The sequence below is a fragment of the Hemicordylus capensis genome, chromosome 2 (genome assembly GCF_027244095.1).
Source record: "Hemicordylus capensis ecotype Gifberg chromosome 2, rHemCap1.1.pri, whole genome shotgun sequence".
Lineage (NCBI taxonomy): Eukaryota > Metazoa > Chordata > Lepidosauria > Squamata > Cordylidae > Hemicordylus > Hemicordylus capensis.
The window spans coordinates 313497762-313515827 of NC_069658.1; the positions used below are offsets into that span (position 1 = coordinate 313497762).

General features: G+C 44.0%; 1 protein-coding gene across 7 annotated transcripts in view; it reads left to right on the forward strand.

Moving 5' to 3' along the window:
• Positions 1 to 18066, forward strand: part of EFCC1 (EF-hand and coiled-coil domain containing 1) — a 189255-nt gene that overhangs the window by 73469 nt on the left and 97720 nt on the right. For all 7 annotated transcript variants that reach the window (XM_053303774.1, XM_053303772.1, XM_053303773.1 and 4 more), the window contains exons 3-4: positions 5663 to 5802; positions 17017 to 17152. In XM_053303774.1, the coding sequence (XP_053159749.1) occupies positions 5663 to 5802; positions 17017 to 17152 (276 nt within the window). The remainder of the gene's footprint in view (positions 1 to 5662; positions 5803 to 17016; positions 17153 to 18066) is intronic.

The following is an 18066-nucleotide window of genomic DNA, read 5'->3' on the forward strand; positions in this document are numbered from 1 at the left end:
CTTGACCTTTGTTCTATTTATTATTTTATCTGAACAATGTGCTTGATATCAGACATCTTGGCTGCAGTCAGACAAGCAGTGTTTGGACATAGGATGCTGCTTTTTAAATATTAGCTTTAGATTGTGACTTCTTAGAATGATGCTCTTTTCAATGGCAATGTTGAGATGTCGGAGAGCTGATTTATATGACTGCATTATCTGATGGCAAATTTCCCAGACCTTTCACAACAAGAAAACATTTTTTGCAGTTTATAATTTTTATTTTCTTTAGACATAGATATGGAATATTTAAAATCCACTACACCCGTGCATCAGAATGTAATCAAAGTAATTGTAAACTGCAGAGGAAACTGAAGTAACTCGTTAATATCTACAAGCCATGGTAGATCATTAGCTTCAAATAAGAGGTTTTGTTCCAGTAGCTTAATGTTGCAATCCTATGAGGCTGTTCACACAACCAAAAACTGGGTAGGAAAAATGTCCTTCCCAAGTGCATGATCCCAGTTTTTGGTTATGTGGGAGAAAACAACTGCCTAGGACGGAGGAGGGAGAAGTGACTGTGTGGGAGACAGGAGCTGGGTGGGACAGCTTTTCCTCCTACTCTGGTCAAAAGCTGGGTATGAAAGCTGGTTAGGACAGTGCTGTCCTACCCATTTTCTGCCTCACATACAATCACTCCCCCTCCTCTTACCTAGTTGTTTGCTCACACACAAGTGAAAATTAGGAGCTCTCATAGCTCCCAAACCTGGGTGGGACACTTGTCCTATCCTGTTTTCAGTTATGTGAACAGCCTCTGTGTGTGCTTTCTGAGAATAAGTCCCATTGAACTCTTCCCAAGGAAACACAGAGAAGATAAAGCTGAATATTTTTAATAGGCCAGCTATTAAATACTAGTCAGCCAGTAAGCCTACCATCCTGTACATTTTGAAGAGTGCTGCTTGGCTGGTCTTTGTGATGTCTTAAAGCCACCTGCCCCTCTCCTGCCTAAAGCAGTATTTCAGGTGAGGGCGGAAATGAATTGACTGGGGAAAAAAGGTCAAATAAATGTTTAATTGGATAAACATGTCAAGTGCTTGGAAAAAAAATAAAGCTGAAAGCCTGCCTGATCAGCACAGCCAGGTATATTTGCTGTTACAGGAATAAAGAAGGAAGAAGCATAACTTGGCTTGCAAAGAAAGGCCTGCACCAGTTCCTGTAGGTCAGGGTTTCCCAACCTGTGGTATTCCAGATTTTGCTGGACTACAACTCCCATCATCCTCAACCACAATAAATTGTACCTGGGGATGATGGGAATTGTAGTTCAGCAACATTTGAAGTACCATAGATTGTGAACCACTACTGTAGGTGGTACATGTACTTACCTTCAGAATATGAAAACCCCTTCATTGTTTTAAAAGCAAGGCTGGCCAATGCAAAACAGTTGCTTCAGGCAGCGGATTCTGAGAGTTCAGCTCTTTACTGCCACAAACCATCTTCTCATGTTATTGTTAAGAAAATTATTCTTGGTAAAAGAGAGCAAGGGGTACTTTCACTTTCAGCTTCAGATGTGGAAATGCCTAAGGCTAGTACTGTCTAAGATGTTTGAATGACAAGCTTCCTTGACCACAACATGTGAATAATATCTCTTTCTACTGTGACCATGCTTTGGAAAGAGGCCAAGCCTATCATTTTTTGCCGTGGCTGGTGGAATCAGTCTGGATTCTTTGTCCACAGACAAAGCAGCATTGGGTGTTGCCTTTATATTTAGGTTCTCACTGCTGTTCTTGTATCCTTTCGTAAGTCTTGATAGCCATGATGTTAGGCATGACTGACAGGTGGATTGTGGCTTTTGCATGTCTACAAAGAGAACTGGTTTCTCACAGACAACCACAATTTATACCATTCTCACAATTTATTAATCTCCTATACTAAACCAATCCTAACTCTTGAAAGAAAATAATACAATTCTTTATTCTGAGCTAAATAATTTCCAGGAAAATTATTGTTTGGCAGTGCTCAGAGAGAAACTGAGCAAGATGTGTTAGACTCTCCTTTTGGTACATCCAACAGATTAGGCAGGCATATGACAGGAGGCCTGTAGTGACACTGCTTTTTGACGGTTTGGCCAATTCAGAAGCTTTTGTGGTCGAGAGCAGAGGTGCAGAGCCATGAAGAGGAATGGTGGGAAAACAGCTGAAAGGAGAATTCTGAAGAGGGCTGGTGTCAGGATTGGAATTGCTGGGCATCTGCCGAGGATTCAGAGCCCTCAAAAGAACCCACCGTGGATCCCTTAAACCACTCCTGTGCCCCTAGTCTTTGTGTGGTGAAGTGACTCTCTTGGAGCACATCCAGATAGGAGGGAGCAGATGGAGGGCAGTTTGCCAATGGGTCTCCTGAAACCTGGAGCCGGCCCGAATTGTGAGATTATCCCATATTAGTTCACTTAGGCTAGTTTTCCTTATGGGAAAAAAAGGAAGTGGACATTAAAACATCTTTGAACTCTCGAAGAATAATCTCTGACATGTTGCCTTTGCTAATGTGGACACATTCTGCCTTTGTACAGTATCTGATTAAATATGCCTCCCCTCACATTTAGTATAAAAGTGAATAGTTACTTTCTACATTAAAAACACAGACACACACAGATAAGAAACCTTTGTAAGATACTAGTTTCCTACTTGACGCTGTATAGTGAGCCCTTAGGAATGGCTCAGGGTCTGCGGCGGGGGAAAGCCTTGAAACTGCAGATGATCCCTCCATCCATGCTGGGCATGGAGAGCGTGTGCCCAGATGTGCAGCTGCCTCCACTGGCAGCACGAAGGGTCAGGGGTCAAGATGTGTTGCCCCACCCACCCCCAGAACTCCTAAAATGCACCTCATGAGTGCATGGTGCATTATGGGGATTCCCCAGGCACCGCCAGTGATGCAGCATTGCCTGAAAGCAGCCAACGCTGCCATGTGATTAACAAAATGGAGCTAAGGGAGCACTTGCTCCCTTAACCTTTTTAAATGGGTGGCTACATAGGTGGGTTCACCACCAAGGCACCACCAAGATTGGGTGTGATCCCAGTGGTTCTTATGCACAGGCAAGACTGGGCTTGGTTTCCTTAGCCTGATTTTGCCTGTGCATGAGAACAGCCTCGTGTGTGTGTGTGTGTGTGTGTGTGTGTGTGTGTGTGTGTGTGTGTGTGTGTGTGAGAGCGAGAGCGAGAGCGAGAGAGAGAGAGAGAGAGAGAGAGAGAGAGAGTGCGCATGGGGCGGGGGCGGGGGGCTTGTGCTGTTTGTGCATTCTAGAAGTCTATGCAGATTGTATTACAAATGTTTCTCTTAATGGAAAAAACTGAAGATGTCCTTTTTTGTCAAAGCAGAGCGCTTTTTAAAAAACAGAAAGTATGTATCAGACATTATTACTATAGCAGTCAATATAATTCCAGCAAATGTCTAGTCAGCTTCAATAAATCCATTAGGCTCAAAAGGTCTGCATTAGATTTGCTGCTGAAATAGCACATTTAAGTCTATTTTAAGATGCAGAGCTGGGTCTCACGATCAGTGAGACTTGGTTTCTGCAGCAGAGTGGGGAGAGCGGGCTAAGCCCTGTCTCCCCGCTCACGATTAGAGAGGAAGCCATGGGCAGCTGGATCAGCTGCCCACACAATTGCTGGCTCTGTGATGGTGGAGAGCTTGAGGGCCGCACGGCCCCTGGAAGCTCCAGTATGCCCTGCGCGAGTGTGCAGGGCATACTGGGGAGACCCCTGGAGCTGGGAGGTGGCTTTTCGCCTCCCCTCTGGGAGTCTACTCGTGAGTAGCTGTGGCGTGGAGCCGTGCCATTGCTACTCACGATCGGGAAACCTGGGTTTGCAGAGTGCTTGCTCCGCAAACCCAGGCATAGGGGAGGGCTACAAAAGTGGGCTAGCCGCTTGTAAGCCACCAGGCTCACCTGCGAGCCCGGTGGTTTACATGAGCAGCAAAAATCGGGCTAGGAGAGAATAGCCCCGCAGTCTTAAATGACAAGTTCAAATGTTAAAATATTGTATTTTTCCAAGGGAAATCCTACTCTTCTCCGACCCCCACTTTTAAAATGGCTCTTTCTAGAGGCAAAAAGTGAACAGCAAGACCCCAGGGTGATCACAGAGATGCAGATGCAACATTATGCTGAGGGGATGGGGGAGTGAGTCATCCAACAATCCCCCTTGAACAATGTTCACACCAGTTGTGGTTGGTCTGCAGAAGGTGTATTCATTCCCTCTCTGCTGGAGGGAGGATCTTTGGGAAAGGAGGGGAGAGGACTTGATAGACCACACACACCATTTACAACTAATTTGAAACTGGCTAGTTAAGCAGAGAAGAGTTAATAAGTAACTGCTTAGTACAGCAGTTTTTCCCCATTGCACAGATATCTTCAGAAATGTGCTAGTTTGGAGAAAGTCATCTCTGATTTGGCCATTACTGAAATCAAATTCACATTACTTACTGCTTTATATGTACTATATATTGTATAGTCTACTCACTGGATAAGATCAAAGGTCCATCTAGTTCAGTTTTCTGTCTCCAACAGCAGTCAATCAGATACCCTTGGAAGGCCCACAATTAGGTCTTGTTGCACATAACCATCCTTTGATGTTTGGCATCTGAATAGGGAAGTTTAGTGTTTGGCTACTGGTAACCAATTATAGACCTGCTGTCCATAAACGCACATGAGTGTTTAGAAATGTACTGTTTTATCGATTCAGGCTAATAACCGAGATTGGAATTAGTTTCAGTTTTCAGTGATAGAGGCAGCTGTCTTCTTGCGTTGCCATTAAAAGTTTCAGTGACAGTGAGAATAACCTTAATTAAAAGTCAGTTATTCATGGACATTACTTTGAGGTTCAGCACTTTGCAGACTCCCTGCTTCTGGGTTCCCCCTCTTCCAAGCTCCTCATTATCCTTAATACAAAAGCCTTAAAATGAATGTGGTCTGTTTGACTGTCTCTATGGAAACTTTGCTATACTGCATGGTACCTACTTGCTTCCCAGGCTTCCTCAGAGCCAGTCTCCCTTGTGATCTTTACTCCACACAAACGTGCTGCTTATTCACACTTCTTCAATGTTTATGAGATGTTTTATGAATACTAATGAAAAAGAGCTGAGCCCAGATTGGAAAAGAAGAGACAGTTCGATAAGATTTATAGTGCTGGCCTTAGACACCTAAAGTGAAAAGTCAACATGAAACACAGAGGGGCAGTGGGGGGAGAGGAATTGAATGGGAATTTGGAGCAGAAAAATGGCACCCACTCTGCAATCTGCTACCCCACATGACTCACACAGTGGCCCACCAGGTGCCTCTGGGCTCCCCTGCAACTGTTCTTTAGAAGCATCTTCTCTTGGAGGCTGGAGGTGGCCTATAGCCACCAGACTAGTAGCTATAAATAGACCTGTCCCCATGAATTTGTCTAAGCCCCCTTTAAAGCCACCCAAGCTAGTGGCCATCGCTACATCCTGTGGAAGAGAATTCCCTAGATTAATAAGGTGCTATGTGAAAAATTACTTCCTTTTATTGGTCCTAAATTTCCTGGCAATCAGTTTCATAGGATGACCCCTGGTTCTAGTGTTGTGGGAAAGGGAGAAAAATTTCTCTCTATCCACTCTCTACTCCATATATAATTTTATAAACTCTGTTGTGTTTTGCCATTATTTTTTTCAGGTCAGAAGTTTTGAAGCTCCAGCTTTCTTCACAGAGCAGCATGGAGCAGAAGGCAAGCAGAGCTGTGGATGTACGATACCCATCAGTTGTACAGCAAGACAGAAGTTCACCAACTGGTGGTGTAGGGATATCTGAGAATGGTATGGAAACCCTATGTAAAAATGGCACAGTCCCTCTATTTTTATGACATTATTGGGGGGGAAGCTCTAAATGTTAATGGCGAACAATGAAAACTAGAAGGACATAGCTGGCACTAAGCAGCCATGGTCCACCAAACCCCTCAATTTTCTTGAAAACATTTTGAGTGTGTTTTTAATGGCCTCCATATCTCAACTGTTATCTAAGTGATGGTATACAAGAAGCATCCTCTGAGGTCATTCACACAATCAAAAACTGTGTTCTACCTGTGTTTGGTTGCTGTGTGTGCTCCCAGTTTTTGGTTGTCCAGAAGCAAGGTAAGAGAAAAACCTGGGTAGAAGTGATTGTGCGGAAACAAGGTAGAATGTAACGCTACCCAGGTTTTCTTCCTACCTTCCTTCCATACAACCAAAAATTGGGAGCGCACACAGCTCTCAAACCCAGGTATAATAGCAATAGCAATAGCACTTACATTTATATACCGCTCTATAGCCGAAGCTCTCTAAGCGGTTTACAATGATTTAGCATATTGCCCCCAACATTCTGGGTACTCATTTTACCGACCTCGGAAGGATGGAAGGCTGAGTCAACCTTGAGCCCCTGGTCAGGATTGAACTTGCAACCTTCTGGTTACAGGGCGGCAGTTTTACCACTGCGCCACCAGGGGCTCCCAGGTATAACAGGTATAACACAGTTTTAGATTGTGTGAGTGACCTCTCTTTGTGATGCCCCCTCTGAGTTCCCTGTGATGGCTTCCTCTTGGTGGCAAGCTCTTCATGTACAGCAGCTAGCCATGCAAGTGAAGCCATTTTTTTCAGGAGAAAAAAAACATCAGTTTTGTGTGGTCAGCTTCTGTACCTGCTTGTGTGGAGGAAAAAGTGGCAGCCCCCTCAGGGAACAACTTAGAGGGACCTCTGCACGATGGCTGTTTCATTTGCTCCTTCTTAAGACCTGACAAAATTGCCTTTTCAAATATTAATTGGGACAATTTATTTCTTGAGAGTTTTTTCTGGCTTGTTAGTATGATGGGTTACTTTTTGTTTGAATGTCGACTATGAACTTCAGGCACTGTCTGCATCAAGAAAATGTTTTACAGTAATTTTCCAAATGGAAATGTTCCCCTAGAAACTACTTTGCCTCCCCCCATCTTCTCAGTTTCCATCTCTGAAATGACGTTCAGACATTTAGCACACGCTGCATCAACCATGACCATAAAAAGTGATCTGTGTGTACTTTCTGATAGGACTGCTTGTAAGGCTGTGTGAAATCCTACTCATGCCTGCAGGTTTGCCAGGCCTGTTTCTGGTTTCTCTTTTTCCAGAGCACAACAAGGGAGGAAAAACCCATATGTTGAGCCTCTAGAGCAGGGCTGCACCATCGGCCCTTCTAAAGAAGTTGGACTGAAACTCCCATTATCCCTAACAGTTGGCCACTGTGGCTAGGGGTGATGGGAGTTGTAGTCTAAAAACAGTTGGAAGGTTGAAGTTATGCAGCTCTGCATTAGATGAGCAATGTTTATCCCAGATCACAAAGGGATGAGGTGCACGGCAGCTCTCTTTCTTTCCCTTCTCCACATAAAAACCTTTATGAAAATATTGATCTATGATGGAAAGAGTGGATGGTAACTGGGACAAAGACCTTCCACCTTTCAGCATTACATGGTAAAGAATGCACATTTGAGATTGCAGTTGTCCAGCCATCACCTGCATTTAAACTGCAAAGCTTTGACATGGGAAATGTGCACCCCTCTCAACTTGGGGAGAGAAGAGAGTTGCCCTCACAATGTTTGCCTCACTGTGTTCTAAATGTTCCCCATGTCAGCTTAAATGAATGAGTGGGTGAACAGCAAACAGTCCTAGATTAAATTAAATTAGGAACCCACCCTGAAGTAATTTATGCTTGAATATCACATGCCTCTGACTTCTTTTCCACACTTTCAGGCATCTTTTCAAATTTGGAGGTGGGGATGGGGTGGAGGGACACACAGCCACTGAGTATATGTGGGGGGAAGCTGTAGTTCAGTGGTAGTGCCCTGGATGCAGAAGGTCCCAGGTTTAATTCCTAGTATTACCAGGCAGAGCTGGGAAAGACCACTGAACAACCCTAGAAATCTGGTGCGAGTCAACATAGACTATACTGCACTAGGTGCATCAGGGGTCTGACTCAGTATAACTTCTTCATGTGTATAGAAGTAGGGGAGAGTTACAGGCACTCCTGAAGCCTGGTTACCTGTGGTCTAGACAAAGTGCACCACTTAAATGGCCCTTCCATTCATTTCCTCCACTTACTCCCCACCCCACCCCAATGGAATTATAAAGAAACACACAGAGGAGACATATTTTACTTCTCCTTGTACTCACTCTACTGATATCTGTCAAAGACAGAATATATGCATGGACATTCTGGTACTTGTAATGGATGGGCTAGTGTTAATTTCCGTATGTTTTCCCTTGTAACTGTTCCTTAGAACAATATTTTGTGTTGTGTTAAAACTATGAGGTGATTCTCATGACCGCCAAAAAGTGGGCTAAGGGAGCCAAGCCCGCTTTTTGGCGGTCGTGTGCTGGAACGGGAGCCGAGCAGCTCCCGGCAGCAAACTGCCCAAACCACCCCTCCCCTTAGCCCAGGTTAGCAGAGCGAGCGCTCCGCTAACTGGGGTGACTGGATCGTGGGCTGCTGTGACACGGCTCCGCACCGTGGCAACTCACGAGGAGATCCCCGACCGGGAGGCTAAAAAGCAGCCAGCTCAGGGGTTAATAATAAATGGCTTCCTGTCTCTAAAGGGCTCACAATCTAACAACACAACATACAACCCAACAAATATTTATATACCTCTTTTCAACTAAAATTTCCAAAGCGGTTTACATAAATAAATGAATAAACAAACAAACAAACAAATAAATAAATAGGCTCCCTGTCCCCAAAGGGCTCACAATCTGAGAAGAAACATAAGACAGACACCAGCAACAGTCACTGGAGGTACTGTGCGGGGTGTGTGTGTGTACAGGGCCAGTTACTCTCCCCCTGCTAAATAAAGAGAATCATCACTTTTAAAAGATGCCTGTTTGTTCAGTTGTTGTTGTTGCTGTTATTATTATTATTATTATTTTATATACATTTATAAATCACATTTATATCAGTTAACATGGGGTTAGCATTGGGACCCACATAGCTCCCAGTGGTTCACACGAGCTGGCAAAACTGCGCTGGGCTTCCTTAGCCCCATTTTGCCTGCACTTGTGAATAGCTTCATTGTGTGGCAAAGTTCTGTGTCGTGGCCAATAAAATTAAACAGATGATGGTAACAAGTTGTTCTAGTAAGAACTAATCTGCCGACTTTCCTTTCACTATCTCTACAACTGGAGTACGTTTGGTTCAAATCGAGGTCCACAAGTTAGATCTCATGAACCTCAAATGTTCATGCGTCTGCCATCTTGAATTGGGGTGGATGACATCATCACAAACTACACCATTGAGTTGTCCCTGTTAGTCACTCACCACAATTGTACCTCATTTGGTTCAAATCGGTTAGACAGTCCACAAGTTAGCCTACTTGCGCCTCAAACATTCACACATCTGCCATCTTGAATTGGGGTGAATGACATCATCAAAAACTATGCCATTGGGCATCCCTGTGTGTCCCTACAGCTGTAGCAAATTTGGTTCAAATCAGTTAGGCAGTTCAAGTTAGCCCACTTGCGCCTCAAAAGTTTACATATCCTCCATCTTCAATCAGGGTGGATGACATAATCACACATTACACTGTTAGGGTGACCCTATGTGTTCCTACAACTGTACCTGATTTAGTTCATATTGGTCTAGGTGTTGCAGAGTTGATGAGTCGGGGGACAAACACATGGAATGCCAGGTGATCTCATAAGCCTACTGGAAAGTAGGCTAAAAAAGAGACATAAGATAGACACCAGCAACAGCCACTGGAGAAATGCTGTGCTGGGGATGGACAGGGCCAGTTGCTCTCCCCCTGCTAAACAACAAGAATCGCCACTTTAAAAAGGTGCCTCTTTGCTCAGTTAGCAGGTACTAACTTAATGCCTAGTCTCCATAAGATCAGAAACTCTGTCAGCTCTAGGAACTGTTCAGATAGACTAATTTATGTTCTTCTGAGCATAATTAGTCACATGATCCTAACACAGACTAACAGGATGCCTTGACAGAACCTGCACACACCAGGTCACCCTGAAATACATGACTTGGGTTCAGAAAATGGGAGACTCAACACACCTGCACATGGTGTGCTTTTTTTAAAAAAAAGTCAAAAACATTACATGGAAAAACCAGAAATGACAAGGTAGATTCAATGCCTACATTAGCTCTATGATGTACAACAAGATGTGACAAGATCATAGTTCACCACCTCTTGGAAAATCCAGCCAAATCGAAGTTGAGGAACATGTTTCACCACATGCAGGCACTACTGCTTTAGCTGTTATTCATAGCAGTCTTCAGTAGCTGAACTCATTGGCACACAAACAGCAAGATGGAGTTCAGAAGGATGCTGTTGTTGTGGCAGGAATGGAATGGAATGGGCAATGTAATTGTGCCTCTTGGTATTCCCTTGCAACCGAATGAAATCCATAATGAATGACAAATTGTTTATTTAAAGGAGAGGCCTGAAGTCTGAAGGTTAAATTTGAAAGATGGAATAGATGTGTATAAGGTAAGTGGTGTTAGGCAATGATGTGATTCAAAGCCACTGTATGTAAAACTGGGCAGGAAGTGTAGAAATAAACTGCTTGGCAAATGGCAGAACTGCCAAAGAGAAATGCTAATACTGGATCATGTGCTTAGCACAATCTGGGCTAAAGTGCTCAGCATTTTGCAGGATTTGCTTGGAGGAAGCAATTTCCCTGGCTGGAGAAAAGTGATAATGATTGTTTAGCTGTGCAGGCATTAGGGCTGCTTATAAGTTCATGTCTCCACTGTGTTTGTGAATTGCTAAGCTGGGCCTTCGCTGCGCATCAGTGACTCCTAGAACAAACATAACATTCTGGAGGTCAACAGCATCATTGGTCCGAGGACCAGTCTTCTCTGGCTAATCCACCTCGGAGCACTTCCATTTGAACTCAGTTACCAAGAAGGGTAGGGTTTGTATCTTGAATATCACAGCAAGGATTTGTGTGATACTTCAAGCGGCAGGGTTTCTGCGGGAAGAAGGATAATTTTGAAAATGTAACATCCAAGAAAGATGCATATTTGTGGCTTTCTCACTATGTAATTCAAAAGACTGCTCTAGAGAGGCAAACTTTCAATCCCTCTACACAAATACAACAATACATTATTGCTCCTTATAAGGCACAGATTAAGTTATTCTGAAAACAAATGAAATAGGCTGAGCACTTGTCTGTGTGCTTTTTTCAATTAGGAAATGTTTGCCTGCAAACCGCTGTGCCCGCCCCCACCCCCAATCTTTATTGCAGTAGAGGAGGATATTTTTACCTGACAAATTCATATCTGCTAAGCTTGTAGCCATCCCATATTGGTTCTTTTGCTTTACAGCAGTGCCCTCTGCTGGTTAAGAGGAAATGTTGCGGACCTCCCTCACCATTCGAGGCAAAATGTGTATAGTAGCCTTACGTGTAAGCCCTATCAGCAGGAGCTTGTGTCACCTCTGTCTCTTATAAAACACCGAGCACACTCAGGGGCACAAAATAACTAGTCCAGTACAATATTCCAGAAGCGTCATTTCAAAATCATATAGCTGAATATCTCTCACTGCCCAAGCATTATACTGGAAATAACAGAGTAGGGTTGTCCATTTATGGTCTCTACTTGCTCCTGTCATGCCACATCTTATACACACAACTCTGTATTTGTGCCTCGTTGCACTGGGTTCTTTCAGTCTTCCTTCCCAGTGGTGCAGCCTGGTTATCTGTGGGTTAGTTTAGAGATCACACAGAACCTTATGTTAAATGTACCTAAGGTTTATGAAGAAAATGATCGTGGTGCTGCAGATGATCAGCAATCTTGGCTTGTTTCTCATGAATGTGATTTACAAGTGTCCTATCCCCTGCCTTCGACTACTCGGAAGAGCCCACATGCAATCCCAGGCTGTCTTGTTCTGCTCCTGGCAAGCCTTCATCCTATCACCCACTTCCCAACACTGGTCCCAGTTATAAAAGGGGCGGGCTCACCTAGCACAAGCCCGGTCCGCTCTTTCCTCCACTTTTGGAATTCCCTGGAGCTCTCAGCTCCCGACAGAATGCAAAGGAGCTATAAAGCACCAATCCTCCCAGCCCCCAGCTGCAGTCTTGCACTAGGCACACTTAATCATTTCTTCCCCACTCCTACGTTAGCAGAAAGCAACACCGATGCCTTTTGGCATTAGCTGAATGACACTGAAAGGAGCCAGGGTGTGAAGTAATGGAAGGACAGGATTAACCGTTTCAGTGGCGGGAGAGGATAGGCAAAATGGAGCTTTTTTAGAAGGCAGAAGCAAGGCAGCCTGACAGTAATAATAACATACCGGAGCAAAGGGGAGACGGGTTAACAGGCCGGACAAAGAAGAGACAATTGCATGGGTGGACAGGCTAACTAAGGAACATTTCTTGTGAGGCAGCATTACTGGGGAAAGGGGGCGGGGAGAGATTTAGAGAGTGACTACAATGTAGTGTTAGTGTTGTTGGAAGGAAAGAGAAAACCCAATTTGGAGAGTGGTCCTACATGGCTGCTTGTGACCACAGATAGCACTCATCATCCACAAATGCACGTTCTTCTTGTTCCTTGGGGCTATGTCGGCAGTGATGCTGCAGAGCTGTATGAAAGGTCTATGGTGTGATCCCTTCTTAAACCCTTGACACAGCCTCTTCCTGTTAGGGGGGGAAGCAAGGCACCCCACTGGCCTGACCATCAGACACAAAGGAAAAGAAAACAGTCGCTCTTCAGCTCCATTCCAAATCAGGTTGGGAAAGTGATTTCCGCCCAGCCTGTGGGGTGTGTAGTTGCTGCTTTGTCAAGGGACTGCTGCTGGACTTCAGCTCTGGTGGGGATGAAAGCAGCAAGACCGCACAGCGGGCTTTAATTGTCTTTGCTAAAAGCCTCTGGATTTAAAAGGAATGGTGAATCGTGTCAGCAACTTGGTTTCGAGGCAAGGATTGAAAAGATGACCTAAGTAGCTCGGCAGACAAGGGGAAATTGCAAACTGGCACCAGTTAGAGACACTAGCAGCCTAGAGCAGCTGCTGTGTGCTAGTGACTTTGTGATCGTCAGCCCTTGGAGAGAGGAGTAAAACAAAGGTTTATTCTGAGCATGGGTTCAGATGTATCACCAAACTAAGGTTAGGCTTAACTTGAGTACACAAGCCAGCTTCAAACCTAGGGCCAGCGTGGTGTAGTGCTGGACTAGGACCAGGGAGATCCGAGTTCAAATCCACATTCAGCCATGATACTAGCTAGGTGACTCTGGGCCAGTCACTTCTCTCTCAGCCTAACCTACTTCACAGGGTTGTTGTGAAAGAGAAACTCAAGTATGTAGTACACCGCTCTGGGCTCCTTGGAGGAAGAGCGGGATATAAATGTAATAATAATAATAATAATAATATGGGTTAGACAGACAGACATGAACCTGTGAGGTGGGTTCAGAAAAGCAGCCTAAGATAAATGAAATAAATGGAGGTTCTGTGTGATGTCTGATCCTCTGAGGCCTTTGTGTTGCAGCCTTATTCTACTAGCTTCTGAAATGATAGCCCTGAATACATTGCACGTTTACCCTCCTCTCCTTTGAAAATGAGTAGATTGAACTAGCGATATGTAACTTGATACACATGTGAATCAATTAGTGCCAAATCAGGGATGATTTGCGATTCGACCATGAATTGAATCACCTCTTAAATGAAAGGGTTGATTTGAGGTCGAATCAAATCAGCCCCAATTTGGCACGAATCGATTCGTGTGATTTGTGCAGCTATTTTGGCAGACTTTCCCCACTTGCTGATTGGTGTACTGGCATTGGCTTCCAATTGGCTTGAGATCTCCTTGCATCTTCGTTGGCTTGTTATTAAAATCAACCATTGGCATGGGCAACTGTGCGCCCATTGACTGGGGGAGGGAGGAGGGGGGAACACTTTTGGAGATCATTTCAAAATATATTCAAAGGGACTGGGAGGCAGAGAAACAGCCCTTATGCAAGAAGATACATCAGGAGGACAAGAGGAAGGAAGGTTTGGTTTTGTGGTTTTCTTTTCTCAGCACTGAGCATAATGTTGTACCTATTGCTGCTATAACTATCTGGTTTTTCTGGGTTTCAGATTGACAAAGGCAGAACTTGGGTGCCTGCCTGCCTTCCTATAGCTGTGGTTTGGTCTGTTTGTGAGATGGTGTTGTGGCATAAATGGACAGTGGCAGCTCAGCTCTGTGTTTCTGTGTGTAATATTTCTTGGTGATTACTATGATGAACTCCCTATCCGGCCTTGACCAACTTGTGCTTCACTCACTGCTCTGCTCTGCAATCTGCATTGCAAGGTGTACTCAGTCAAAACATGATGTTGCTGTAGTTGAGCTTATGGCTATGGTTGCTGGCTGCTAGGGGTGCTGCTGTGCTATGGCAGCTTTTGCAAGTAAGGATGGAGTCATAACTGTGTGTAAGAGAGCAATTTGTGCCAATGATGTTACTGCAGCACAGGCACTGTGGCTGGCAGTGGATTCTGGGTCCATGGTTATTGGCCATCTTTGGACTGCATTTTGGCAAAATGTGTTGTCCTCCTGTGTTAGGATGGATTGTGTGTGTGCTTCTTCTGTTCTGCAGCATTCTTTTTCAAGGCAGGGTTGCAAAATGTGTGAACACTGTACAGTGCACTCTGCTTGTTTTGTCCATAAGGAACAATGGGAAACTCGAATCACCCCATTGTTCCCCATGGGTAGGACCTAGGGACACCAAAGTAGGTTGGGTGTGATGGTGTGATGGGTGTTATCTACCGCCTAACCCACAAAATAAATGGGCAAGCTGGAGTTTTTTTTTAAAGTAACCTAGTTTTTTTAAAATAATCCTTAGGATCCTATGGGGGTTTTTCTTTTTACGGGGGGGGGGGTATTAAAAAAATTGCCTGCTTGTCTGTTTATTTTGTGGGTTGAGTGGTAGGTAGCACCTATTATGCCCTACCACCCAACTTTGGTGTGCCTAGGACCTACCCATGGGGAACAATGGGATGATTTTAGTTTCTCATTGTTCTCTATGGCCAAATCACAAATTTCTCGCAAATCTTCAATTCAATTTGTCGAATTGGATGGCAGTGGTTGGCCAGTTTGACAAATTGATTCAAATCTTTGCTATTCAAGGCAGAATCGAATCACAAGAATTGATTTGTATACACCCCTAGATTGAGCTAGCTTTTGAACCTGAAATATTGGATGATATTCATAGCAACTATCATGGCTGTGCCTTAGTGTTAAAGGAGATCTACATTTTGAACAGAAAAGGAAATAGAAAATGCCCTCAGGTCAGCCCCATTTTGCTCAGACAAATCTTATAGAGGAGTAATGCAGGTGATGGTTGATGGCAATAATCCTTTTAGCATATGTGGCAGAGATTCCTCTTTGTGTGAAGAAAGCTGTTTTTTGTTTCCCTAGTGACACATACAGCAATTAACTGAAACAATCTGGCACTTCCTCTTGCAAAACAATGACTTATAAGTAATGTGTGAGTAATGGCCAACAGCATTCTTCCTACTCCAGATTGTAAGAAAAATCATGTCTATAAAACAGGCTATTATCTAAATTCTTCAGCCTATCTTCCTCTCCCTCAGGAATTACACTTACAAAGCTAAAATTCAAATGCCTTTACCAAAAGCTGTAACTCTCATCTTCTTCCAGCATTCAAGCTTCTACTATGTCAGTTTTTCACAGAAAGCTCATACATTTTGGGGAACAGGAGAAGAAGCCAGTTTTGCATTACAGATCTCAAAACTTGGCAGCAATGAACAAATTAGTTCATAAATACAGTATAGATTCTATGAGTGTAAAAAATTGGAAGGATCTATTCATTTGCTTGATTTGCACCCATACCAGGAAGGCCAGTTTGATGTTCATACTTGATATTTGAAAAGGTTTGATGCACAACCTTTATGTGCATAAAGGTTATGTGAAAGTTATGTGACGATGTGGAGACAGAATCTGCTAGTCCTAGGCAGGACTAATATCTGGGTCTTTGCTAAACAAAGAAACCTCCATCATTCACAGCCAAGGAAGCCTTTTCAGACTGTCAGTTTGTTAGCCTGTAGTAGAAACAGAGTCAGATTTTTATCCTCCACTGGAATGGGTGAGAATAATTTATTTATTATTTATTTATGCAACATATTTTTATACTGCCCAAAACTTATGTCTCTGGGAGGTTTACAACAACACAAAATAAATGACAACAGAAAAAATTAAAACATTACAACAATTTGAAAATTTAAAACAGTGTTTTAAAACCATGTTAAAACTATTAAAACAGTATTTAATTAAAAGTCTGGGTGAACAGATGTGTCTTTAAAGATATAAATTGTCAAAGATGGGGAGGCTCTTATTTCAACAGGGAGCACATTCCAAAGCTTTGGGGCAGCAGCGGAGAAGGCTCGTCCTCAAGTAGTCACCAGACAAACCAGTGGCAAATGCAGACAGACCTCTCCGGATGATCTCAATGGGCGATGGGGTTCATGATGAAGAAGACGTTCTCTTAAATAATGTTTTTGTGCTATTCATTTCATTAGGACTTAGGTATAAGTAATTTCAGGTAGATGTATTTATTTACATTTTATATCCCGCTCTTCCTCCAAGGAACCCAGAGCAGTGTACTACATACTTAAGTTTCTCCTCACAACAACCCTGTGAAGTAGGTTAGGCTGAGAGAGAAGTGACTGGCCCAGAGTCACCCAGCTAGTATTATGGCTGAATGGGGATTTGAACTCGGGTCTCCCCAGTCCTAGTCCAGCACTCTAACCACTACACCACGCTGGCTCACAAGCTGACAATCAGCTTAGCTGATTGTGCTAACTGTCCTTAAGTAGACTAGCTCTTAGAGTGTTAAGAAAAAAGGCTGCGAAGTCATATTTTTGGCAACGCCAACATGGTAATTTCCATTCTCCTTTATCTAGTAATTTTCAATACATTATTCATTTAAGGCTCCCACTTGGTTTTGCTTAAATTGAATTTTATTTAAACCACTGTTCCTTGGAGATGGTGTTACAGTGAGTGCCACTGAGTCGTATTTCTCTTTGTTTCTAGTGGAAGATCAAATGTTTCGCTCTGTGGAAGGCCAGGCTGCATCTGATGAAGAAGAAGAGAAATGGGCAGGAGACCAGCAATACCAGCTGGCTGAAGTGAAGAAACTGCTAGACAAACTCCCCTGTTGCAGTAGCGGGTATGACTCAGTAACAGACTTGTGCTAATACATATGTTCAACATAGCTGAGTTATCGTTTCTGAAAATGATGCCATGGGGTTAGTGACATTTTACAGGTATAGTAGCTTTTGAATAAAAATATGCAGTTATGATTGTATAGAATCAAAAGATAACACATTAATGCAGTAATAGAAGAGACCATGGTAGTTCTCTTAAATCCTGATTCAAGAGAGATTAGAGAGGAGAATGGAGTCCCTCACGCTGCCTTCTTTGCCATCTACACACATTGTAATGCACATTGTTCTTTAGCTTTCTAAGGACAGACACTGAGGCTATTCACATGAGGGGGCGAACTCGGGCTAGCGGAGGCTAGCCCGATTTCGCCCCAGCGTGTGAACCACCAGGCTCTGCTGCAAGCCCGGTGGTTCCTAGGTGGGTAACCCACCTAGTACCCCTCCCCTAAAACCAGGTTTGCGGAGCAAGTGCTCCGCAAACCTGGTTTTAAAGATTGTGAGTAGCCGCGGCGTGGCTCCACACCACAGTTACTCGTGAGTAGACCCCCCGGAGGGGAGGCAAAAAACCACCTCCCAGCTCCGGGGGTCTCCTCAATATGCCCTGCACAGTGCATACTGCGCAGGGCATACTGGAGCTTCCGGGAGCTGCATGGCCCCCAAGCTCCCCAGCCCCCGCCAGCTCCATCACAGAGCCGGCAATCGTGTGGGCGGCCAATCCAGCCGCCCAGGACTCCCTCCCTGCTCATGTGCGGGGAGAGCGGGCTTAGCCTGCTCTCCCCTCTCATCCTTCTAAACCGGGTCTCACTCATCGTGAGACCCGGCTCACTAGCTTCTTATGATGAAAACCAAACTTCCTAGGACTGCAGTCAAAATCAAAAGTTTATTATCTTATCCTATGTGAGAAAATCCTGGAAAATGC